This window comes from Salmo trutta, chromosome 12 (assembly GCF_901001165.1).
Source record: "Salmo trutta chromosome 12, fSalTru1.1, whole genome shotgun sequence".
Taxonomy (NCBI): Eukaryota; Metazoa; Chordata; class Actinopteri; order Salmoniformes; family Salmonidae; genus Salmo; species Salmo trutta.
Genome location: NC_042968.1, coordinates 9553385 through 9580332, shown reverse-complemented (window position 1 = coordinate 9580332; position 26948 = coordinate 9553385). Strand labels below are relative to the sequence as shown.

Sequence of the window (26948 nt, the reverse complement as noted above, 5' to 3'; positions counted from 1 at the left end):
TATTTGTTCATAGTAAAGCAACTTTTCTGATAATACAATTATAAACATGTGCTCAGCTTTTTTCTCGTTTTCTGTGTTTGTTTTCTTCCAGTACATTGCCCTCACTACGTGCCAGTGTTGTTTTTCTTCCCCCTGGCATCCACTGTGGTCAGGAGACCCTGGGGTTTGAACAGGTGCAGAAGGGAACACAAAGGTGGTTGACTCTCACCGAGATGACTAAGTAGTCCTAAATAACCCCTTAAGATATGTATCTGCTCTGAAAGTCAGAGAAACAGGCAAATAGAATTGGCCTATTTCTGTTTGCTTTGACTATCACAGCAATGCCATTAAGCTTTGAGTTGGGGACCTTGAAGCTTGAAGTACGGCACTTCATGAAATGGTTATTGTTTCTTTACCTACATTAGGATGCCATTAGCGACCATGATAATATATAATATATGCCATTTAGCAGACACCTTTATCCAAAGCGACTTACAGTCATGCGTGCATACATTTTTGACGTTTAAGTGGTCCCAACGCTATCCTGGCATTGCAAGAGCCATGCACTACCAACTGAGCTACTGAGGACCACGTCGGATCACACCGACTTTTGTTCAGTGTCATGGAGCAATCCTCACCTATTGCAGTCTTTAGAAGTTTTAAATTTGCTTTAGCTATCACCACATGATAACTATTAACCATCTGTCATAGGAGAGGGCTGATGTCACATGAGGGAGTAACTGTGGTTTAAAGTTCACATGTAGTATTAAAGGATATTTTACAGAAATGACCTAAATCGTAAACGACCACCCATTTACAAATGGCAACACGCATGTACATCAGGATGTTTTGTGAGATCTAGTAAAGTGCAGCGACCAGTCCACTGTCAGTGTGTTAGCCTCTCTGACGACGCAGTGATGACTGGGCTGATGTCACTCAGGGTTTCTCCTCTGTATCTACTGCACCACTGAGTGTTATTTGGTTGCCTTCACTTTTTAGAGGTTGCGTGGATCGCTGGTTATTAGCCCTGTGTTTACCCCGTGGCTGAGATTTCCAGTGATAGCCATGTTCAGCAGATTGGCTAAAGATGTCAGCTGACTAGAGTGAGATGCCAGACGCCTGTTGAGCATGGGATCTAGCAGGCGTTTTATGGTTTGATTCAGAATGTACGTTACCGATAGGGAGGGGTAAATTAAAGTTAAATCTTTCCCCAGGCCCAGAAATCGGCGACCCCTGTTACCGTTGAACATTCAATGCTTAATTGTAAAAATAGGAATCATGAGGTAGAAAAAAACGTGAACACCCAATATTCTTCAAAATAATTAGATGCCGCATCCTTGTAAATAATACTGGCCAAATAATGAATTTTGTAGAGGATGCCATGCACATGTCTGAGACTCACACATTGTGTAACCACCGTGGAGGAGTTCCTCTTTGTGCTGCTGAGCAACATTTGGGTGCTCTATCATATCCCCACGCTTTTTTTGTCTGTATGTTGTGCTAAGACAGGTGCAATTTGCACAGCTGTGTCTGTTGGAGATGGGCCAGGCAAAGCAGTACTCAGGTGAAGACAGTGGCAAATCGTCACGTGCAAGGGACACTGTCAATGTGACGCAATGGAAAATACTGCCATTGAAGAATTCAATCAGACTCACACTGCGGGAACCTGCATTGAATACAAATCACATTGCACCAGTGGCATAAAATGTGATTTATTACACACTTATTGGTGAGTGTTTACACAATGAAACAAAAACCTTCCCTTGCGCAGGGAACAACAGAATGTTTCATTAGTGTCCGTTTCCTGCAGTCTTGATTGAATCCGGCCCATGGTTGAGAATGGTTCATTACACTTACACTGAGACAATTAATACATGATTAATAATACATGTTCATCATTTCCTTTTTGCGATCAGAGCAGTCTAATAAGGTTAATTGTGAGGCATTTGTTATGTAATAACATTGATCATGTCTATATAACCAGGAAGTTCATTTTGTCAGAAAGGTAAAGGACTAAAAACAGAATCACTAACTGTGCATAAACACTGCAGAGAGCAGAAGACAAAACATTCTAGGGCACGGCCAGGGTAGGTGGCACTCAAGATCCTGAAAAGGTACAGCAGTTCTGGGATTGGCAGATGTGATGTTAATGATACATCTTGTATGATGCCAGTTTGACAATGACATAATACCATATTCCTGGTAATATTAATACAATAAATCATGAGGTGGGAAAATTTTGGGGGTAAAAAATCTGTAATCGCACCCGAACATCAATTTGCTTTTAGTGTCTGGGTTTACAGCTCAGGTAAACTTGTTAGAATAAGAAATATCCACAATGGTCATCATGGCCTTGGACATAAGAAGAAAGGATTGGGTGAAAGGCTTCTATCATTTATATCGCAGACTAAATTTTGTTTGTGAAATAGTCTAAACTATGTACAATTCCAATTTTGTTTATAATACGCCAACATATTTCTCAAAAGAGTACTACGACATCTTGAGGTTTAAGCATAGTACTGCATGTACTATGCAGTACTATTATTATGCAAGATTGATTAGTGGAATCGGGTGTTACCTCTAGGCTGGAACAAAAGCTTGCACCCACACCAGCCTTTGGTGGGTAAGATTGCCCACCCTTGGGATTGGGCAATACTTTCAGGTTTAAGGAGAAAGAACCTAAACTTGTGTCATAAAACATATTAGTTAAAGAGGGATCTGGTCAAACCATGATAGAGTTAGTATGGTCCCCAAACTAAAGTTTACTCAGGAAGTGGAGTTAACCAGCAAACACTTAAAAGTAAATAAAAAATGCAATATTACTTTGCTTTCGCAAAGGTATTTTTATTAAACATGTGTGCATGCTTGCCACGATTTAAAAGACATTTGGTCCATTCAGATACATAGAAATAATACATATTTAGAGCTGTGAAAAAATAGTAGTGGTTTACTTTGAAATCCAAATCAATAGAAGATTAGGGATTCAATAAAACATCTAATGTCCAATAAAACATTGTTCAATAAAACAAGGTTCTTTTATGAGCAATAGAAAAACATTTTTGAAAAATTCACCATTTCACATTGGTACTAATAAATACTTGCTCAGTGTGGAGTACTGTACCAAAAAGCCTCTGACTCTCCCTTTTCAGATCAATTCATCATATATATACACATATAAAAAAAAACTAGATTACTAGGTCACCCCCCAAAGTCAAATCAACTGCACAGGACATAGCACATTAACCCGTCTTCCTAGAGAACTGTCCACATTTTAAGGGCACTTTGATTTCACCAAGGGCACTTCCTGAGACGACGTCAGCGTGTTTTCCTCCAGTAAACCATGGCCGTCACGAAAGCCACTGCAGCCACAAGTGACACAGTACGCCAATGTGACACGGTGCTAACAACCGCCTCCTGCAAGCAAAAAGAAAAGTCAATCACACAACAGTGTTGTCCGTACAAACCGTAGTCATAGGCTGGACTCGATACCATTCAGCCTGCTGAGCTGAAGCCTTAGTGCTAGTTCTGGGATCTATAGGTAAGGTTACTCATCATCAAACAAACGTAGCTTTATGAACTGACAGTACTGTAGCACAGGTAGTTGAACTCGGTGTTGCCCACATCGGAACAGTCTGCCTGCATTGGCCATTGAGTACATATATGTGCATGGTCGTATTTAAGTAGGAGTGAGCATTTCCTCCTCTTGATATGCATGCATGAGTCACCATACGTAGTATGTACAAGAACTTATCAACTAGCATCATTTACATTTTGGTTTGTCCGATGGGCGTGTGACTATACTTGTCAGATGTGCATTCTTGAATAGATTTTTTTGTTGTTGACCTTTATTTAACTAGGCAAGTCAGTTAAGAACAAATTCTTATTTTCAATGACGGCCTAGGAACAGTGGATTAACTGCCTTGTTGAGGGGCAGAACAACAGATTTGGACCTTGTCAGCTCAGGGATTCGAACTGGCAACCTTTTGGTTAGCCCAACGCTCTAACCACTAGGCTACCCTGCCGCCCCATAGATCAGTTAAGAGTTCGTCCAAAATAACGGACAGGCCATGGAAACGCTGTGGGGGATAGATCCAGAATCTCCTCAATACCGCCCATCAAAGTTAGTCTACATTTAAGTTATTGTTAATATGTGTATTTGACACCATGTCGGTGTAAAAATAAATAAATGGTACAACGCTTTTATGGATGTCACCCGCAATACATGTTCACGTCATCTTTACCAATCAATTGCATTACACTTAAAAACACCACCACTAATTGCTATATGGCTAGCTACGCTTTCAGCTTATCCAAACGGTGGTTGACATTTAGCAGACATATTTTCTAAACCCAAAAAGGACATTAAATATTATGCACCAAATCAAATTTTAGTATGCACATTGTGGGCCTTCTCGAACACATACATTATGACAGATTTGACAAATATCCACTTTGTTAGATCAGCTTTTTAAAAAAAAATGTTTTATGGGCACCACTGATGACGTCAGTCCTCTATCCCCCACAGTCTGTTTTCAATTGATCTCTTTACTACATGTATGTACTGATTGTGATAGCGTCTCTGCTCTTGTGGTATTTTGAAGTAAAATATAGTCTCGTTGTACATCTGGCGGTGGAGTCTTCATGGGTGGGCATGTTGGCATACTCCAGCAGGGTACTCACCCATCCTCCTTGCTGTCGGATCCAAGCGGAGACATTTTCCCTGATGAACTGTAATACCCAGCTAATAACCTTCTTGATGATTTCTAAGTGGTTCTGTGTCAGTGCCTTGGAAAGGGGGATAACAAATATACATATAGTGTAAGGGGAGATTCATTCTGCTTTATTTGATTCATTTTTTTATTTAACCAGGTAAGTTGACTGAGAACACATTCTCATTTACAGCAACGACCTGGGGAATAGTTAAAAGGGAGAGGAGGGGGATGAATGAGCCAATTGTAAACTGGGGATGATTAGGTGACCGTGATGGTATGAAGGCCAGGTTGGGAATTTAGCCAGGACACCGGGGTTAAGTGCCATGGGATCTTTAGCTACCAGAGAGAGTCAGGACACCCGTTTAACGTCCCATCCGAAAGATGGCACCCTACACAGAACAGTGTCCCAAATCACTGCATTGGGATATTTTTTTTTAGACCAGAGTAAAGGGGGCCTCCTACTGGCCCTCCAACACCCCTTCCAGCAGCATTGGGTCTCCCATCCAGGGACAAACCAGGACCAACCCTGCTTAGCTTTAGAAGCAAGCCAGCAGTGGGATGCAGGGTGGTATGCTGCTGGCATTTAAAAACTTTACATTTGTAAGTTTCAATGATTTCATATTCAGTAACAGGCACATTCCAAGTATTACCTTGTAAATAAGCTTGTAGGCCAAGTGAAACAGGGAGACCACTCTGCCCCAGTTGATACCATCTGCAAAGATTTCCCTGGCCACTGAGAAGAACACATCCTGGGCACAGTTCACCTGGACTGTGCTTATTAGGCTGTCAGAGGAAGGAGACACAAATAATTAGAAACTGAGGAAAAGTAAGAGAGTTTCTCTTTCCATGTTTCTTGTTGTCAAGGAAATGAAACAATGATAAAATAATACAGTTCTACATTTGATGACACTTTGCCAAACCACTACAATAGGATATGGGAATATACTCATTTGTGTTCACATCCAGGCTTATATTCTTTGTTGCTTGAGTAAAATAGTACATGAAACCACCACCATCACATACACCAGCCAAATACAGTACCTTCAGAAAATATTCACACCTCTTGACTAATTCCACATTTTGTTGCATTACAGTGTGAATTTAAAATTGATTAAATTGAGATTTTTTTTGTCGCTGGCCTACACACAATAACCCATAGTCAAAGTAGAATTATGTTTTACATTTTTTTTATGTTTACAAATTAATTAAAAATGAAAAGCTGATGTCATGAGTCCGTAAGTATTCACCCCTTTGTTATAGGAAGCCTAAATACTGTAAGTTCAGGAGTAAAAATTTGCTTAACTACATAAGAAGTTGCATGAACTCCCTCTGTGTGGAACAATAGTGTTTAACATGATTTTTGAATAACTACCTCATCTCTGTACCCCACACGCACAGATAATTGTAAGGTCCCGCAGTGGAGCAGTGAATTTCAAACACAGATTCAACCACAAAGACCAGGGAGGTTTTCCAATGCTTCGCAAAGAAGGGTAGATGGGTAAAAAACTAAACAAGACATTGAATATCCCTTTGAGCATTGTGCAACTATTAATTACACTTTGGATGGTGTATCAATACACCCAGTCACTACAAATATACAGGCGTCCTTCCTAACTCAGTTACCGGAGAGGAAGGAAACCACACAGGGATTTCACCATGAGGCCAATGCTGACTTTGGAAGAGGAAGCCTGTACAGAATAAAAATATTCCAAAATATGCATCCTGTTTTCAACAAGGGACTAAAGTAATACTGCAACAAATGTGGCGAAACAATTAACTTTTTGTCCTGAATACAAGGTGTTATTTTTAAGACAAATCCAATACGCCACATTACTGAGTACGTCTCTCCATATTTCCAAGCATAGTTGTGGCTGCATCATGTTATGGGTATGCTTGTAATCGTTAAGGACTGGGGAGTTTGTCAGGATAAAACAGAAATGGAATAGAGCTAAGCACAGGCAAAATCCTAGAGGAAAACCTGGTTCAGTCTACTTTCCACCAGACACTGTGAGATGAATACACCTTTTAGCAGGACAATAACCTAAAACACCTAGAGCTGCTTACCAAGAAGACAGTGAATGTTCCTGAGTGGCCGAGGTACAGTTTTGACTTAAATCTACGGCAAGGCCTGAAAATGGCTGTCTAGCAATGATCAACAACCAATTTGACAGAGCTTGAAGAATTTTGAAAATAATTAAGGGGAAATGTCCAGGTATGGAAAGCGCTTTGTGACTTACCAAGAGAGACTCACAGCTGTAATCGCTGCCAAAGGTGATTGTACAAAGTATTAACTCAGGGTTGTGAATAGTTATGTTAATGAAATATTTCTGTATTTCATTTTCAATCAATTTGCAAACATAAAAATAAAAACTTTTGTCAAGTGGGATATTGTGTGGAGATGGGTGAGAAAAACAACAATTTAACCCATTTTGAATTCAGACTGAAACACAACAACATTTTGAATAAGTCAAGAGGTATGAATACTTTCTGAAGGCACTGTATCTAATATGTTAATTCAGAAGAAAATCATGTCATACTGTTGTAGCTCAGCATTTCTGTTCAGGTCATCAGCGATCAGCAGCAGCTGGTGTACCACGTCTTTGACTTGGTGGTCCTCTTGTTCGTTGGGTCTGCCACCAAGGTCCTCTGGAGCCAAACGCCTCTCTGGGTTTTCTGCACTGACCCTCTCGATGACATACCTTCATGGATAAAAATGTACAAATATTTTGTGAAAATGGATAATGCGATCATCAGGATGGATACTAATGGTAGTGCTAAGTTGATTTACCCTCTTAAAACAACAGCTCCTTGTTCCATAATTCTGTCGTCGATGACATCTGTTACAAAGAAGTTGTTAGTGATTTTATGTTTTTATTAATGTTTAATGACATTGCAGTTTATTGTAGTGATAAGATAGATGTGTTAATCACGCATTGTGCTCCAATTCAATTGGCAGATACTTTTTCTCTCTCCCAGGACCTGCATGTTCCCTTTATGATGTAGACTTTGTATGCCACTTCACCTGGGGGTTGAGTTATGCCGCGTTCAAAACAACTGGAAGCTCGGGAACTCGGAAATCTCTAACTTCCAACTTCAGTGCGTTCAAAACAACTGGGAACTCGGAAAAAAACGATCTCCGACTGGGAAAAAAACGATTTGAACAGTCATCCAACTCGGAATTCCAACTCGGGGACTCGGGCCTCTTTCTAGAGTTCGACTTTCCGAACTTATGATGTTGATTTGACCAAGTATTACACTTTTTGTTTCACATTTGTTACAGTGAAGTGACGTCAGAGGACATTCCTATGGCCTTCCAAGCTCAAAGTGTGTAGCCCAAAATAGTTCTAGATTTTTTGTGCTAGATTTTTTCATGTTGAAATAGCCGACCTCACTAACACTGTTTTCACCATTTCGCTAATTAATCCTACATGTTAAAAGATCAGGGAAAAACTAAGTCTAACTTCGACCGCAACTAAGGATTCTGACGGGACCCTATACATTGTGTTAGTTTACAATATTTTAGATAAAAACTTCAGGTGACGATCTTTCAAAGTATCAAGCGCATATTCATATTTACCTTCACCCCCGTCTGCACCCTGAGGCTCATCTTCGCCGGTTTTCCTTCTTTCTCGGGAGTCTGCCATCGACGAGAAGTACTGGGGTGAAGAAGTCCAACAGCTCCTGATCGCCTCAGCGGGTCTTGACGAATCAGTAACCGCAAGGCGGGGATCTAAAGAAAACACTTATTAGACGTATGTGTCGCTCGCATTGATAAGTAGCCGAATCAAAAATGTTTTACCGCTGTCTACACATTTCTCTCCAGAAAAATACGAAAGATAAGACAGAACAAGGAAGTAACACGAAAATACACAGTGGGTTGTGTAAATGCCCTGGGCTGCTTGTTGGGTGGGTAAACTGCGCCTCTTCTTCGTGTTTCTTTCCGGCAGACTAGACAACATGTTGCGTATTGCTGCCTTTCACAGTTTGGAAAGTGCATTGCACATTCGTCCACAAAGAAAATGTGTTGCACCACCATCTAACCCAGGGATGGGCAACTCTAGTCCTCGGGGACCTGATTGGTGTCACACTTTTGCCCCAGAACCAGCTAACACACCAGACTCCAATACTCAACTAGTCATGATCTTCAGTTTAGAATGCAATTTGTTTAATCAGCTGTGTTTGCTAGGGATGGGGAAAACGTGTGACACCACTCCGGCCCCCGAGGACCTGATCTGAATGTACAAAACATTAAGAACACCTTCCTAATATTGAGTTCATTTAAAAATGTACATCGATAAGGGATCATCGTTTTTTCCTGGATTCACCCGGTCAGTCTATATGTCCTCATATTTTAGTGCAAAAGAACTACAGGGGGTTTTGAGAGAAGGGTGTCCAGCCTCCCAGGCCAACGGCCTGGTGTAGGATCTGTTTGGGTCAAAGTAGTGGGAAGGGGTGTGTTGGGGATGGTGGTATATACACTGAGTGTACAAAACATTAAGTACACCTGCTCTTTCCAGGACATGCAGTTGAAGTCGGACGTTTACATACACCTTAGCCAAATACATTTAAACTCAGTTTTTCACAATTCCTGACATTTAATCCAAGTAAAAATTCCCTGTTTTAGGTCAGTTAGGATCACCACTTTATTTTAAGAATGTGAAATGTCAGAATAATAGTAGAGAGAATTATTTATTTCAGCTTTTATTTCTTTCAACACATTCCCAGTGGGTCAGAAGTTTACATACACTCAATTAGTATTTGGTAGCATTGCCTTTAAAATTGTTTAACTTGGGTCAAACGTTCCGGGTAGCCTTCCACAAGCTTCCCACAATAAGTTAGGTACATTTTGGCCCATTCCTCCTGACAGAGCTGGTGTAACTGAGTCAGGTTTGTAGGCCTCCTTGCTCGCACATGCTTTTCCAGTTCTGCCCACAAATATTCTATAGGATTGAGGTCAGGGCTTTGTGATGGCCACTCCAATACCTTGACTTTGTTGTCCGTAAGCCATTTTGCCACAACTTTGGAAGTATGCTTCAGGTCATTGTCCATTTGGAAGACCCATTTGAGACCAAGCTTTAACTTCCTGACTGATGTCTTGAGATGTTACTTTAATATATCCACAGAATTTTCCTCCCTTTGATGCCATCTATTTTGTGAAGTGCACCAGTCCCTCCTGCAGCAAAGCACCCCCACAACATGATGCTGCCACCCCTGTGCTTCAAGGTTGAGATGGTGTTCTTCGGCTTGCAAGCATCCCCCTTTTTCCTCCAAACATAACGATGGTCATTATGGCCAAACAGTTCTATTTTTGTTTCATCAGACCAGAGGACATTTCTCCAAAAAGTACGATCTTTGTCCCCATGTGCAGTTGCAAACTGTAGTCTGGCTTTTTTATGGCAGTTTTGGAGCAGTGGCTTCTTCCTTGCTGAGCGGCCTTTCAGGTTACGTGGATATAGGAGTCGTTTCACTGTGGATATAGATACTTTTGTACCTGTTTCCTCCAGCATCTTCACAAGGTCCTTAGTTGTTGTTCTGGGATTAATTTGCCCTTTTCGCACCAAAGTACGTTCATCTCTAGGAGATAGAATGCGTCTCCTTCCTGAGCGGTATGACGGCTGCGTGGTCCCATGGTGTTTATGCAGTGAGGGAAAAAGTATTTGATCCCCTGCTGATTTTGTACGTTTGCCCACTGACAAAGAAATGATCAGTCTATAATTGTAATGGTAGGTTTATTTGAACAGTGAGAGACAGAATAACAACAAAAAAATCCTGAAAAACGCATGTCAAAAATGTTATAAATTGATTTGCATTTTAATGAGGGAAATAAGTATTTGACCCCTCTGCAAAACCTGACTTAGTACTTGGTGGCAAAACCCTTTTTGGCAATCACAGACGTCAGACGTTTCTTGTAGTTGGCCACCAGGTTTGCACACATCTCAGGAGGGATTTTGTCCCACTCCTCTTTGCAGATCTTCTCCAAGTCATTAAGGTTTCGAGGCTGACGTTTGGCAACTCGAACCTTCAGCTCCCTCCACAGATTTTCTATGGGATTAAGGTCTGGAGACTGGCTAGGCCACTCCATGACCTTAATGTGCTTCTTCTTGAGCCACTCCTTTGTTGCCTTGGCCGTGTGTCAGTAAAATAACAATAGCGAGTCTATATACAGGGGGTACCGGTACAGAGTCAATGTGTGGTGGCACCGTTTGGTTCGAGGTAATTGAGGTAATATATACTGTACATGTGGGTAGAGTTATAAAAGTGACTTATGCATAGATAATAACAGAGAGTAGCAGCTGTGTAAAGGGGGGGCTTTGCAAGTAGTCTGGGTAGCCATTTGATTAGATGTTCAGTAGTCTTATGGCTTGGGGGTAGAATCTGTTTAGAAGTCTCTTGGACCTAGACTTGGCGCTCCGGTACTGCTTGCCATGCGGTAGAAGAAATAACAGTCTATGACTAGGGTGGCTGGAGTCTTTGACAATTTTTAGGGCCTTCCTCTGACACTGCCTGGTATAGAGTTCCTGGATGGCAGGAAGCTTGGCCCCAGTGATGTACTGGGCCGGTCGCACTACCCTCTGGGTCGGAGGCCAAGCAGTTGCCATACCAGGCAGTGATGCAACCAGTCAGGATGCTCTCGATGGTGCAACTGTAGAACTTTTTGAGGATCTGAGGACCCATGCCAAATCTTTTAAGTCTCCTGAGGGGGAATAGGTTTTGTCGTGCCCTCTTCACGACTGTCTTGGTGTGCTTGGACCATGTTAGTTTGTTGGTGATGTAGACACCAAGGAACTTGAAGCTCTCAACCTGCTCCACTACAGCCCCATCGATGAGAATGAGGACGTGCTCGGTCCTCCTTTTCCTGAAGTCCATCTCCTTAGTCTTGATCATGTTGAGGGAGAGGTTGTTGTCCTGGCACCACACGGCCAGGTCTCTGACCTCCTCCCTATATGCTGTCTTGTCGTTGTTGGTGATCAGGCCTACCACTGTTGTGTCATTAGCAAACGTAAACATGGTGTTGGAGTTGTGCCTGGCCGTGCAGTCATGAGTGAACAGGGAGTACAGGAGGGGACTGACCACGCACCCCTTAGGGGCCCCCGTGTTGACATTCAGCATGGCGGATGTGTTGTTACCTACCCTTACCACCTGGGGGCGGCCCGTCAGGAGGTCCAGGATTCAGTTGCAGTGGGAGGTGTTTAGTCCCAGGGTCCTTAGCTTAGTGATGAGCTTTGAGGGCACTATGGTGTTGAATGCTGAGCTGTAGTCAATGAATAGCGTTCTCACATAGGTGTTCCTTTTGTCCAGGTGTGAAAGGGCAGTGTGGAGTGCAATAAAGATTGCATCATCTGTGGATCTGTTAGGGCGGTATGCAAATTAGGGTGTCTAGGGTTTCTGGGATAATGGTGTTGATGTGAGCCATGACCAGCCTTTCAAAGCACTTCATACAGGCAGGTTACCTTAGTGTTCTTGGGCACAGGGACTATGTTGGTCTGCTTGAATCATGTTGGTATTACAGACTCAGACAGGGAGAGGTAGAGGCTGTGATTCACTTTGTAGTCTGTGATAGTTTGCAAACCCTGCCACATCCGACGAGTGTCGGAGCCGGTGTAGTACAATTCGATCTTAGTCCTGTATTGATGCCTTGCCTGTTTGATGGTTTGTCTGAGGGCATAGCGGGATTTCTTATTAGCTTCCGGGTTAGAGTCCCGCTCCTTGAAAGCGGCAGCTCTACCCTTTTGCTCATGGTGGATGTTGCCTGTAATCCATGGCTTCTGGTTGGGGTATGTACGCACAGTCACTGTGGGGACGACGTCATCTATGCAATTATTGATGAAGCCAGTGACTGATGTGGTGTACTCCTCAATGCCATCGGAAGAATCCCGGAACATATTCCAGTCTGTGCTAACAAAACAGTGCTGTAGCTTAGCATCAGCTTCATCTGACCACTTTTTTATTGACCGAGTCACTGGTGCTTCCTGCTTTAATTTTAGCTTGTAAACAGGAATCAGGAGGATAGAATTATGGTCAGATTTGCCAAATGGAAGGCGAGGGAGAGCTTTGCATGCATCTCTGTGTGTGGAGTATAGCTGGTCTAGAGTTTTTTCCCTCTCTGGTTGCACATTTAACATGCTGATAGAAATTAGGTAAAACGGATTAAGTTTCCTTGCATTAAAGTCCCCAGGCCACTAGGAGCGACGCCTCTGGATGAGCGTTTGCTATTTTGCTTATGGCGGTAATATAGCTCATTGAGTGCGGTCTTACTGCCAGCATCGGTCTATGGTGGTATGTAGACAGCTACGAAAAATACAGATGAAAACTCTCTAGGTAGATAGTGTGGTCTACAGCTTATCATGAGATAATCTACCTCAGGCGAGAAAAACCTCGAGACTTCCTATGGATATCGTGCACCAGCTGTTCTTTACGAATATACATAGACCACCACTCATTGTCTTTCCAGAGGCTGCTGTTCTATCCTGCTGATGCAGTGTATAATCTGCCAGCTGTATGTTATTCATGCTGTCATTCAGCCACGACTCAGTGAAACATAAGATATTACAGTTTTTAATGTCCCGTAGGATATACGTGCTTTTAGCTCGTCCAATTTATTTCCCAGCGATTGTACGTTGGCCACTAGTACGGATGGCAAGGGCAGATTAGCCGCTCTTCGGCGGATCCTCACAATGCACCCCAATCTCTTTCTCCCCTTTTTTTCCGTCTCTTTCTCCTACGAATGACGGGAATGAGGGTCTGTTCGGGTGTCTGGAGTAAATCTCCCTCGTCCGACTCATTAAAGAGAAATTCTTCATCCAGTTCAAGGTGAGTAATCACTGTTCTGATTTCCAGAAGCTCTTTTCAGTCATAAGAGACAGTTGCAGCAACATTATGTACAAAATAAGTTACAAAAAAATTGAAAAAACAAACAAAAATGGCACGGTTGGTTAAGAGCCCATGAAACGACGCCATATGACACATTCTGCACTGCTCTCACCTTGGAAACTTCCATCTGTCTCACTTGTGGACATTTCTGATCCCCAGCAACATTGCCACCCCCATTGCACCAAACGTCTGTGTTGCACCAAATGGCGCGCATCACAGACAACAGGGATCCCAAACTTCGGTCGATCCAACTTAACACTTAACTACACCCCAGTTATCACTCCTTTCAGTGGCGCTCTGCTCCGGAGAGCAAAGCAGGACCGGTGGCAAGACACTGCTTTCATCCCGAGTCTCGAATCGCCCTCTCCCTATGAGCAGTTGACACACAGAAAAATTCTCCTCAGGATACTTTGATTGAATTGACAGAACCCAACTCCTTCCATAAACAGATCATCCAAAAGGCATGGATCGACTTTCTCCACGAATCGTACTCCCACTGGACCACAGTCATCCCGGGCATTTTCCTGATCATTAGGGTGAGATTCGGAAGCCTTCACCTCACCTGACGACGCAGGTTCTTCCTCCTCACTTTTGTCAGGTTCAATTTCAAGTTCACTATCCATCGACTGCTATGTTTTCAGGCGCGTAACATGCCATTTTCTGTCCTGAACTTGACCCAAAGGAGAAAGTACTCTGCTTGTATTTCGCAGTTTGTGTTTGCACCTCACACCCTTCTGCTTCTTCTCGCCATCCACCCTCTTCTTTGCCTGGGCCTCCAACATGAATTCCATCTTCATGTGGGACTTCAGGAAACTCCATATCTAGCCGCTGGTACTGCCATGCTCCCTTCCCTGATCCTATATTGTAGTACAGTGTAGCCCAGGGGTTTTCAAATTGTGATTCGTGGCCAGATAGAAAGCATGCAGAAAGATAGAAAAAACTATATACAGTATATTTTTTAATAATACCATCTTTGAGAACTAACAATCAAATAAAGACTAGACAGCCAGGGAGAATCGAAAATGAAAAACGGGTATACATGACACATGCTCATTAATTTTGTTGTTTGAGTAAAGGAACACAGCATTAGCTATGGCAAAATGCATAGAATTGCAGGAAATTAGCTTTAAAACCACAAAATTGTCTTTCAGCTCCAGGTGAAACTGTGTAGAATTGCAAGAAATTAGCTTCAAATCTGCAAAATGTTCTCTCAGCTCAATGGAAAAATGTGTAGAATTGCAGATCATTAGCATTACAACAGTAATATGTCTCTCCACTGCAATGATACCTTTCTAGCTAATAGGCTATGTTAGAATTTACACTTCCACTTCCAATTATTATGTGGGGAGGTCAAATAATGAAACTGTCTACCAAACCTATTAATTTTAATTACCTGGGTCGCCGGTTTGCTTGGACGGGGGTCCCTGTGGAAGAAAAGTTTGAAAACCCCTGATGTAGCCTTGAGTAGCCTAGGCTAAATGATTGTCTTGCATGATTTAAAAGCTACATGCGCATGCATTACACGGACTGTCACTCACATCCTTAAATTGACTTAATTACGTTTAAATAGTCTAAATTACACAATAACAAACAGAACATTCACACACATGATTTAAATTAACATTTTAGTTAGTGAATTTGCGTTTATGCAGACACTGCAGTGCTTTATTCGTTTGAATTAAATCATACATTGCGTTCATGGGATTTACCTTTTCGCAAATTTTAAAACTCAAACTACAAACTTGTCAGGGGATGTCGCTGTTGCCTTATGGAATTATCCTCTACTGGAGATAACCTATCTGTAAGACGACACTGACCCAGAGCAGCACCAAAATAAACACAGCATTGTTACATGGTCACTAATAGCCTAGCCCTATAGGTGGTGCTGCGTCATTTCTGTTTTGATGAGCAGACATGCGATTTTAGTATCACAACCCACCTCTTTCACACTCCACCTGCTTCCCTCCAGCCAACTTGCTTGTCCGTTTTTTTCTACCACATAACAAAAACCCAATGGACTGTCTCACAATGCCTGCATGGAAGACACATGGGGTATTAGGCTCTACCATCAGCTCCTACATTGCCTATACACTCTAAAAACAAAAGGTTCCTGGAGTATCCTTTAGGGGTTCTTCAAATTGAAAATATGTGGGAACCCCTATAAGTTCCTTGAATAACCTTTTGAAGAGCCTTTTGGGGTACATTTTTGAACTACCCCCCCCCCCCCCGTTGTCATTATTATTATCATCCATAATGTATAGGCCTATGGGATATTCATTGAAGAGGTGTCACGCCTGCTCCCGCCCTCTCTCCCTAGCGCTCAAAGGCGCCAGGCTCCCTAGCATTACGCACTCCTGCCACCATCATTACGCACACCTGCTTTCCCTCGTCCCGCGCATCAGCAATTATTGGAATTACCTGAACTCAATCACCTGTGTCATTACCTCCCCTATATCTGTCTGTTCCCAAGCTCTGTTCCCTGCTTCAGGATTAATGTACGTATTTCGTTATGTTTACCCGGTGCTGACGCTGTTCCTGATTTTTGAATGTTACATGTGAATGATGCTTTATAAATGTGTTATGGAGGTTATTATGAATGATACTGCAACATCCACGAAGGAGTTTTTAATGGTTTCATAAAGGTGTTATGTATGCATTGTGTATACCCCCTTCATTTAAAGTGTTTACCAAAACACACATACTGGTACCAACACATAAAGACTCAACATGCATTACAAACACTCACAGGCCAGTAGCGGTGCCTGGGTAAATTGACTGGGGAAGCCAAGCCAGAAAAAAAAGCCATATTACAACTTATGTGTTGTGATAATTGCGTTGTTTGCTTTATAACCTGTTAGTTCATATGCCTTGCCATCGTGATATATGGGCCTAAGGCTAAGACAATAAGAAGACACAGCGGCACAACAAATTCAACCACACCTTTGTTTCATCACAAAACCGGAGAGCAACCTCTGTCCGGTGATGTCCACAAAGCATATTGCATGTGACAAACAGCATGCTCAAGCAAGTTAATGTTACCAACATTTTTGGACTACTAAACAACTGGAGAGTTAAGAAAACAAAGAAAACAGGAGCTGCCTCCACTAATCCAGCACCATTTCAACATTTTTTTTTAACATAATCAAATCACCAATGCTTAGTTTATTACAATGACAACTAAAAGATACCAAAAACCATTTAGTCCAGTCAACATAAGCTAAATACGATGTTGCTGTCCATGGATTTGATTTCTGTGTGTGTGTGTGTGTGCGTGTGCGTGTGTGCATTCGTGCAAGTAGAAAAAAACATGTTGACTCATCCTATTTGTAGAGAAGCGTCAATGCCATCCTCCTCTCTTTCATGTCGACGAAACGCTCTATGACTCTGTCATACAGTACACGCTTTTAGTTTTTGTTGTCCTGGGCTACATGGCTAAAATGCTTGCTCGATAGCCTAACTTCTGTTCATGGGCAACGATGAGCCAACTAGTTAACATTAGCCTACTACATCTAGCTACATATTGAACTTCATCCCTCTCAGGTCAGGGGCGCAATGTATGAATTTATGGTTGGATCAGAACCGCCATAATATTCATTGGCCAGTATGGAGAATTAAGTAAAACCACAAGACCAAATCCCTATTTCCATCCATATCCATGGCTAATTTAATAAAAGGACAATTCTAGCTACCTAGCTAGCCACCAGGGGACAACGACACAATGAGATGTAACAATTCAAGTTTTTTCTGTCAACGATGTTTTGCTTTTGAGGTGATTGGTATGAAGTCAAACCCAAACTGGCTTCCCTTGACACTTTCTTTTGGTGCGCTAGGACCATTCACAGTTGAGCACACACAGTTTATCTCAACGCAGATTGGCTATTATTTTATACTTTTTTATCAAGGGAGGCCAAATGCTCGCTGACTTCCTTTGCATCCAATTTTACGTGCGGCAACAATGTCATACTCTTTTTAACCAAATGAGATATAATTAGACAGCATTAGATATATGGGCTACACATACAAAGACAGAGGGGCACTGTTTCGGTCGCTCGGATGCTTTCACTGGTGAGATACATTCAGCCTGTTGCAAATTTAAGGAACATTATAAAACACAGAAAGACGAAAGATACATAGTTTTTTTTGGAGAAGCCTGGCATCCATGAATACACACCACTGTCACAGGCACACATAGGCATGTGACAAAATCACACAGAGACATACTAAGGCAAAACAAATATCTAAACAAAAGTCCATTGTATAATGGTCACAGTACCCAACCCTATGACACACCAAACACAGAAAAGTATTTGCAGTTTAGGGGCAAAGTGCCTTACTCATGGCAGTAGGGGGATGACACCTGAAAAAGCAATGTAGGTGTGGAGTAAACTTGTCTGAGAGCTTAGATCTGAAGACTGAGATTTTGCCTATGCTTAAACTTATCAGCGTTGTGGCCTGAAGAAGTGGCCTGAAGAAGACCTAGGTTAGAAACCAGTTAGAAACCAGTCTGTCCCATTAGTGCCGTGACCCAGATTTGTGAGCAGAAGGTGAAATGGGTGGTGGAGCGTAATGAAGGTGGCTCTGTAAACCATTCTTTGGTGTTGAGTAACCTGTCTTGATACCTAAAGAGGTTAGAGTGGCCGGCCAGTAACTGGAAGGTTGCCAGTTTGAATCCCAAGGCTGACATAAACAATCGGGGGTGGGGGGGGGTGAACCAGACAGTTGCTGGTGTTATCAACTGAGTTCAAACCTGTGCATCTTGTTACCTTGCTGAACTATGCTGGTTTAAATTCTGGGCCTGATGGGGAAAATCTGGTGGATGTGACCCTGCAACTGGAAGGTTGATGGTATCTAATCTTAGATGCTATTTCTTGCCGTTGAAGCACAGTTGGTAGAGCATGGTGCTTTTAACGCCAGGGTTGTGGGTTCAATTCTCACTGGGCACTAATATAAAAAAATATGAAAATGTATGCACTCACTACTGTAAGTTTCTCTGGATAAGAGTGTCTGCTAAAATGTAAAATGTTGTTCCCTTGAGCAAGGCACAACCACAAAACGGTTCCAAGGTGTAATCTTCTTTATCTTGGAGGAACTAACGCAAGTCTTCAGGTATCACACAGGGTTACTCAACACCAAACTACCTGTTACACTTCACCCCCATTCGGCTTCCCCTTCCTAGCAGAGACCCATCCTGGCACAGACTGGATACTAACCCTGGTCTCCTGTGCACCACAAGGTCTCAAGCAAGGTTACTCATCAGGATACACAGCCTGTTGTGTTTGGTGTGTCAGGGGTTGAATAATGTGACATCAAAAATACAAGTTTCAGTTGTACAATTCAACTTTTATTTAGAAAATCTCTCTCCACTAAAGGTGCTATGAATGCCTATCTATAATCAAGTATAGTGTTACCTGAGAACGTGTGTTTGTTTGTATGTGTGTCAGTGTGGTCATCGCAGGGACCAACAGGCGGAATTCCATCAAGACCGCCATAGAGGCAGCCGATAGAGCCTCTATGTGGCTGTGGATCAAGAGAAATGATCAGTGAGTGACAGTGCTACTTGGACACATGTCGGGGCTTGATCAACCCCAGCTGGGTCTCCTGGGCGAGGGTGTCTGATGCTGAAAGACCCGAAACACCCAATGACACCACATTATATCACTGATGATGTGTCCATGTGCATCGCAGGATTTATTTTTCAAAACCCTTTAGTATGACATACCCGAACAAGTAAAAAAACAGTGTCAAACTTTAGTGTGTGTGTGTACACATCTGTGTGGGTGCACATTGCGCGTGTGTTTATTGAGTTGTCATGTGCGTGTGTGATATAGTATGAGATTGTAATGTAGAATCATTAGATTTATCACAGACACAGTAGATGTTTTCCTTCTTGCTCAACACACACTTACAGGATTGGGCCTTTAAGAAGTGGCAGACACTTTTTTCTCACCTATGATGTTTATAAATATTCATATGTGGCAGTATTAAAGTCTCAGAGAGAGTTAGAGCAGAGAGACCCTTCAGACACTGAACATTGAGATACGCATCAGTCAGCTGGGTAAGACAGAGACTTTGTGTAGCTTCTTTTTAAAATGATCAATGGGGCTGTCATGGATTGTTCTTGCATCTACAGCACTGTCTATGAATTTGAAAGCGGTTTCCTCAGCCCCATCCCCATACATCAACAGAGTGGCTTGCTTCTGAAGTTAAACAGGCTTGGTGCTACTTGCTCCCTGGATGGGGACCAGGGGCCTCTTTTGTAAAATGTTTGTGTGCACAGATTTGACCATAAATTGTGGGTATGTTGAAATCCACAGCAAAAAAATTTAAACATTTCGTTGTTGAGCCAATTAACATTTTTGATAGAATCGAACGAGCCATGACAAAGACAGAAATAAATGTGGAACTACAACAAACATGACCCACAATCACAATATCAGATTACAGGTAATCATTTCAATCGGATAGATACGTCTGTTTTACTGTTAATTGAGATGATCAGGAAGATCATACTTTCTTGTGTTGATGACTTTTAGTTTAAAAAAGAGGTGGCATAACTAGGTCCATTTTGGAACAGAATGAGAAATGTTTTGATATAAATTTCACTTTCAGTATATCTTATAGAACAAGAAAAAAAACAGTGTCACACTGTTGTGCGTGTGTGTACATTTCAGTGTGTTCTTGTGAGTGTGTCTCTAAGGCTGCGTTTACACAGGCAGCCCCATTCTGATATTCCTTTCCACTAATTGGTTCTTAATTTGATCTGATTGGTTAAAAGACCAGAATTGGGCTGCCTGTGTAAACGCAGCCTATGTATGAGTATTCCTGTAAGATGTGCATGAGTTTGTTTGTGTTTGTAATTGGTGGTTAGTGGTGGTATGTGCATCAAATTGTGGTAAGTAATACATAAAAACATAGATTTTGGTATGTTATTACATGATCGGTTGAAGTTATTACATTATTCATCCAAAAAGTTGTGACTCACCTGATAACCTATTAACCACTGGATAACATATTAACTTGTTACATTAAGCAGAGAAAGTTATTACATTAACTGTGTTATTATATTAACCATTGTTACAAGCCCTTAGCTGTGGTAAATTTAAGCAATAAGGCCCGAGGGGGTGTGATATTTAAGTGATAATGCCTTAGAAGCCGGTGTTGGAGGATATATTGGTACGGGTATTGTTAGGCCCGAGACGAGGTCGTTCGTTCTAAATGTTCCATTGCCGTCCTTATCCCTTGCTTGCTAGCTAGTCAACTACAGGCTAACTTACAGTAATGTCAAAAAGTGCAGCCAGAATAACAGCAAAGTAGCTGCATTTGCATTTGTTTAAGCTGTTTTCTAGTGACATTTATTTGGATACATCCATCACTATAAACGCGATTTCACCTGGCATAGAAAATGTGCTCACTCGTCAAGACAATGTTGTTCAGATGAGCTAGCCAACAACACAGCTCCAGTAACACAATCACTTCAAGCTGAGGCTGGAAAGACTGCAAATTAGCTGCGTTTCGTTGTAGCTTTTTTAAAAATGATGACAGCTGAATCATAATTTCGACTGGATAAGAAACGCTGCCTGCCTGTCTGTTTCATCTCGACTCCCGACACATTCATTATGATGGGTCAGCAGATCGAATTTGAATATTGAAACAATGTTGCAAATGTCGGAGTGACAGAAAGCAAGGTTTATGCAAATCTCCGCTATTGAAAACGAAATGTTAGTCTAAAAAAAAAAGTGAGATAATATCTAGATGCTTTTTATAGTGGAGATCAAGTTTATAATCCCCCTCCTCTCCCCTGTAACTATTCCCCAGGTCGTTGCTGTAAATGAGAATGTGTTCTCAGTCAATTTACCTGGTAAAATAAGATGTTAAAAATAAGTTGCTGGGTTGACGAGACAATGGATTGCGCAGTGAGATGGAACAGAGTAAATAGTCATTTTAACGTCATAGCCGGTGGCAACTTGTGGAATAGAAACCGCTGGAATGCGGTTTTAACCAATCAACATTCAGGATTAGACCCACCCATTGTGTAAATAGCCAGCATACCACGGCTAACAGCTGTTCTTACACATGACGCAAAGCAGAGTGCATGGATACAGCCCTTAGCCGTGGTATATATATATAAAAATAAATGTTTTTGTCATACCTTATACCAAGGCTGTCAGCCAATCAGCATTCAGGGCTCGAACCACCCAGTTTATAATAGCCATCATACCACACCCCCTTGGGCCTTGTTGCTTAATTATAGTTTAGAGACCCTTGTGTACATCTCCCAACGTTTTTGTAACATGCCTGCTATTGGTTGATATACAGAATTGGTTGTACAATGTCGTGACCTTGTATTAGTTAATTTTGCGACTGCTGCTCATCGAATGATTAACGGGTTACAATTGCGTGATTAAATGAATCAGGCAATTATTAACTCATTAACCTGGGGCACCATGGGAAAATTAGTTTTTATTGAGTTTCTATTTCCCAAATTAACTCAAGAATATCAGAATATTGATTTTACAACAGTCGCTAATTAATCAATTTCCTCTACAGTCTCATTCTGAACGTCACATAATCCGGGAATCTGCACAAACCCGGGTCCCACCAATGAGTTCGTACCACACCAATCTTAGTTGATTATTTATTTACTAGAAAGCTAAAATGATAATAAAAGATACACATACACAAAATCACAGTCTAGGCTATTGATTAGACCTTAGTATAACGGGCCAACACACTATGACGCGTGTTACCCAAAATGGAGATTTCAAAAAGAGAGAAAAAGAGAAAGTACACGAGAGAAACATAAATTTGGATGCATTTGTCAGCTATGCTTATTTGAACCCTAACCTTGCCCCGAACTGCCGCTCTTGTGGGTCAGAATATAATGATGTAATTACGTGTTGAAGGTCTCCGTGGATACTCCGCGTGGACCGTTAATACTTCTCAATGACGCTCTTCTCTGGTGCAAATCTCTGTGTGTCCTCACGATGTCAGTGTCCTTTTGGCTTAGTGGCCTGATTCCTCGCCCTTGTTCTGAAAGGGATCTTCAGAGGACAGCCAGCTCTGTAGCTCAGAGCTCACAGCGTAGGAATGGAAACAGTGTAGATACCACGTAGGAATGGAAATAGTGTAGATACCACGATTCGATGGGGAGTGGAGACCGGGTGGTCCGGCTTGAGTTCACCCGCTTAGACACAGCTACTCATCCGTAGCATGGGTAGAAAAAATATTTCTTTGTCTTCAACCTTGTGTTGTGTTTTGGGTTCGTTGACTTTTCAGACCTTAGCTGCAGCACGGGTCACTTAGTCTGATATGTTAATTCTTAACTCACATGTCTTATACCCTCGGGTCAGAAGTGGACGTAACCGCCTTCTTTGGGATAGGTGGCAGTATTTTCACGGCCGGATAAAAAACTTACCCGATTTAATATGGTTACTAATCCTGCCCAGAAACTAGAATATGCATATAATTAGTAGATTTGGATAGAAAACACTCTAAAGTTTCTAAAACTGTTTGAATGGTGTCTGTGAGTATAACAGAACTCATATGGCAGGCCAAAACCTGAGAAGATTCCATACAGGAAGTGCCCTGTCTGACAATTTGTTGTCTTTCTGTTGCATCTCTATCGAAAATACAGCATCTGTGCTGTAACGTGACATTTTCTAAGGCTTCCATTGGCTCTCAGAAGCCGCCAGAAAGTGGAATGGAGTGTCTGCTGTCTCTGGGCGAAGAACAGCAGGAGAATTTGTAAGTGGTCAGGCTGGGGACAGTGAGACTGAGAGGCGTGTTCACGAGAATTCTCAATTTTTTTCTTTCAGCCTTTGAATGAATACAACGTTGCCCAGTTGGAATATTATCGCTATTTTACGAGAAAAATAGCATAAAATTTGATTTTAAACAGCGTTTGACATGCTTCTAAGTACGGTAATGGAATATTTAGAATTTTTTTGTCACGAAATGCGCTCGCGCTCACCCTTCGGATAGTGACCTGAACGCACGAACAAAACGGAGCTATTTGAATATAACTATGGATTATTTGGAACCAAAACAACATTTGTTGTTGAAGTAGGCCTGGGAGTGCATTCTGATGAAGAACAGCAAAGGTAATCCAATTTTTCTAATAGTAATTCTGAGTTTAGTAAGTCCCAAACTTGGTGGGTGTCAAAATAGCTAGCCGTGATGGCCGAGCTATGCACTCAGAATATTGCAAAATGTGCTTTCGCCGAAAAGCTATTTTAAAATCTGACACCGCGATTACATAAAGGAGTTCTGTATCTATAATTCTTTAAATAATTGTTATGTATTTTGTGAAAGTTTATCATGAGTAATTTAGTAAATTCACCGGAAGTTTTTGGTGGGTATGCTAGTTCTGAACATCACATGCTAATGTAAAAAGCTGGTTTTTGATATAAATATGAACTTGATTGAACAAAACATGCATGTATTGTATAACATAATGTCCTAGGAGTGTCATCTGATGAAGATCATCAAAGGTTAGTTCTGCATTTAGCTGTGGCTTTGGTTTTTGTGACATATATGCTTGCTTTGAAAATGGCTGTGTGATTATTTGTGTCTATGTACTCTCCTAACATAATCTAATGTTTTGCTTTCGCTGTAAAGCCTTTTTGAAATCGGACAATGTGGTTAGATTAACGAGAGTCTTATCTTTAAAATGGTGTAAAATAGTTGATTGTTTGAGAAAATTGAATTGTGGTATTTTAGTTGGTTTTGTATTTCGCGCCGTGCGATGCCATTGGCTGTTGGCTAGGGGTTCCGCAGGCGGAACGGGGTTCCGCTAGCGGAACGTCTGTCCTCAACAGGTTAAGGCAATTCTCTGGGCGTACCAAGTTAAGAGGCAAGGTCTAGATTTAACTCCAATCCAATTTTAGACAACTAACATCACATTTCATCTTTACCAAAACATTCTCTTTGATTTGAACATTTTCCACACAACGTACAATGTATAAACATCAAGCATATACTAGGAAAACTCTTAAAGTTACAATGTTTCCGTAATAACATCGTCCTTTAACCTTTAATAACCAGATAAAAATGACATTCATTTTCATATTCCATCTATCGTCATGACCACCATTGTGGCTGACGGAAACCATTGTTCCAAAGTCCCTTTATTGCATGTCTAATGTTCTGAGGCTGGTTCTCCATAGTGAGAGGATGTTACAACTTCCGCCGGAGTCGGTCCCTCTCCTTGTTCGAGTGCCGTTCGGCGGTTGACGTCACCGGCCTTCTAGCCATCACCGATCCACTTTTCCTTTTCCATTTGTTTGGTCTTTGCTTTTTACACACCTGGTTTCAATTCCCCCATTACATGTTCATTATTTAACCCTCTGGTTTCCCCCATGTTTGTGTGCGTGTTTGTTTTATTGTAAGGCTGTATCTGACGGCTGGTATATTGTTACCGGGTTTTGTTATTACGTCATTTATTTCGTGGTACCGGTATTTTTCCCGCACCATAGTATTGTGTTTATACTGGTGTTTTCTTGAATTAAATACCTTGTCCACGCATCTCAGCTCTCCTGCTCCTGTCTCCTTTCACCAGTTACCCACAGCCTTGACAGAAACACACACCAAAAAGGAATGGAGTCAGCAGGAGCAGGTGCCCCTGCAGTAGGGTTTGAGGAGCGAGTCCGGAGGAGGGGCCGTTCCATGCACCATCTGTGGCCGCAGAGGGCACACTGCCGGTCGGTGCTGGGGAGGTTCCTCTGGGAGTCGAGGCAGCAGGCAGGGCACTCTCGTGTCACCCCAGGTGAGTCGGAACCAGGCTCACCCAGAGCACCCTATTGCTCACATGTTTTTGTTTATTAATTTTCCTGAGTTTTCCCCGCATTCACAGCGTAAGGCGCTCGTAGATTCCGGCGCATCTGGTAATTTTATTGACAGATCATTTGCCCATAGTTTAGGGATCCCCATTGTTCCTGTGGATATGCCCTTCCATGTGCACGCCCTAGATAGTCGACCATTAGGGTCAGGGCTAATTAGGGAGGCCACCGCTCTACTGGGCATGGTTACGCAGGAGGGTCACAAGGAGAGAATCAGTCATCCCCTCTGAATATGCCGATTTGGCTCTCGCCTTCTGTAAAAAGAAGGCGACTCAATTACCACCCCATCGACGGGGGGATTGTGCGATAAATCTCCTGGTAGACTCAGCACTTCCCAGGAGTCACATGTATCCCCTGTCACAAGAGACGGCGGCTATGGAAACATATGTCTCCAAATCTCTGGGGCAGGGATACATTCGGCCCTCCACTTCACCTGCCTCCTCGAGTTTCTTTTTTGTGAAGAAGAAGGATGGAGGTCTGCGCCCATGTATTGACTATCGAGGCATCAACCAAATCACTGTGAGGTACAGTTACCCGTTGCCTCTCATAGCTAGTGCGATCGAGTCAATGCACGGGGCGCGCTTCTTCACAAAATTGGATCTCAGGAGCGCTTACAACCTGGTGCGTATCCGGGAGGTGGACGAGTAGAAGACGGCATTTAGTACCACCTCAGGGCACTATGAGTACCTCGTCATGCCGTACGGGTTGATGAATGCTCCGTCAGTCTTCCAGGCCTTTGTAGACAAGATTTTCCAGGACCTGCACGGGCAGGGTGTAGTGGTGTATATCGACGACATTCTGATATACTCCGCTGCACGGGCCGAGCCTGGTGCGCAGGGTGTTTGGTCGACTGTTGGAGCATGACCTGTACGTCAAGGCTGAGAAATGCCTGTTTTTCCAACAGTCTGTCTCCTTCCTAGGGTACCGCATTTCCACTTCAGGGGTGGAGATGGAGAGTGACCGCATTACAGCCGTGCGTACATGGAAGTGCAGCGGTTTCTAGGGTTTGTTCATGAAACGGGTTGAAAGTAAAAGATGTGCCAGCCACAGTTCTTGTCTGATTGAAGCACAGCTTTAGAAATGTTCCACAAAAATTGTAAACAATTCTAACTCAATGGCTCCTTGCATTGCAAAGTAGCTTTATTAGCCATTCATTTAAATGTTCATGTAGGAGGTGAACCCCAGTCTCCCGCTTAAAGCTTAAAGTCTCCCAACGTCATATCCAGTAGACCAAAATAATATTATTAAATCCCAGGCAGGGCTACCTCAACATAAAATAAAATGGTCATATACACATATTTTGCAGATGTTATCGCAGGTACAGTGAAATGCTTATGTTTCTAGCTTGCACAGTAATACCTAACAATACACACAACTCCAAAAAATATAAACAAGCAATGTCAGAGTACGGAATATTAGAACAATGCCCACATTCAATAAGTAGATTGAACGGGATCTTAAGCACTTGCAAATTCATTGGCATTCGTAACATTATGATTTGCAGGAATGTACACACACGCACTACCGTTCAGAAGTTTGGGGTCTGTTA

The 26948-nt window shown here is 42.2% G+C and overlaps 1 protein-coding gene across 1 annotated transcript; it reads right to left on the bottom strand.

Annotated features, from left to right (window-relative positions):
• Window positions 1-2791: 2791 nt before the first annotated feature.
• LOC115202897 (apoptosis regulator BAX-like) lies at window positions 2792-8628 on the bottom strand. The gene is made up of 6 exons (XM_029767059.1): window positions 8269-8628; window positions 7480-7528; window positions 7229-7390; window positions 5342-5474; window positions 4660-4764; window positions 2792-3393 (listed from the first exon to the last, which is right to left on the bottom strand). Exons 1-6 carry the CDS (start codon window positions 8333-8335, stop codon window positions 3295-3297), a joined length of 615 nt encoding a protein of 204 aa, XP_029622919.1. The 5' UTR covers window positions 8336-8628; the 3' UTR covers window positions 2792-3294.
• Window positions 8629-26948: the final 18320 nt, after the last annotated feature.

What these genes read in the sequence shown, in the direction of transcription:
- LOC115202897 (XM_029767059.1), bottom strand. Translation starts at nt 8,335, where the DNA reads ATGGCAGACTCCCGAGAAAGAAGGAAAACCGGCGAAGATGAGCCTCAG. An exon ending in AGAAATGCTGAGCTACAACA is followed by an intron (nt 5,475 to 7,228) that starts GTATGACATGAT and finishes TTCCTCTGACAG; the next exon opens with CCTAATAAGCACAGTCCAGG. An exon ending in TCCGACAGCAAGGAGGATGG is followed by an intron (nt 3,394 to 4,659) that starts GTGAGTACCCTG and finishes TTTTGCTTGCAG; the next exon opens with GAGGCGGTTGTTAGCACCGT.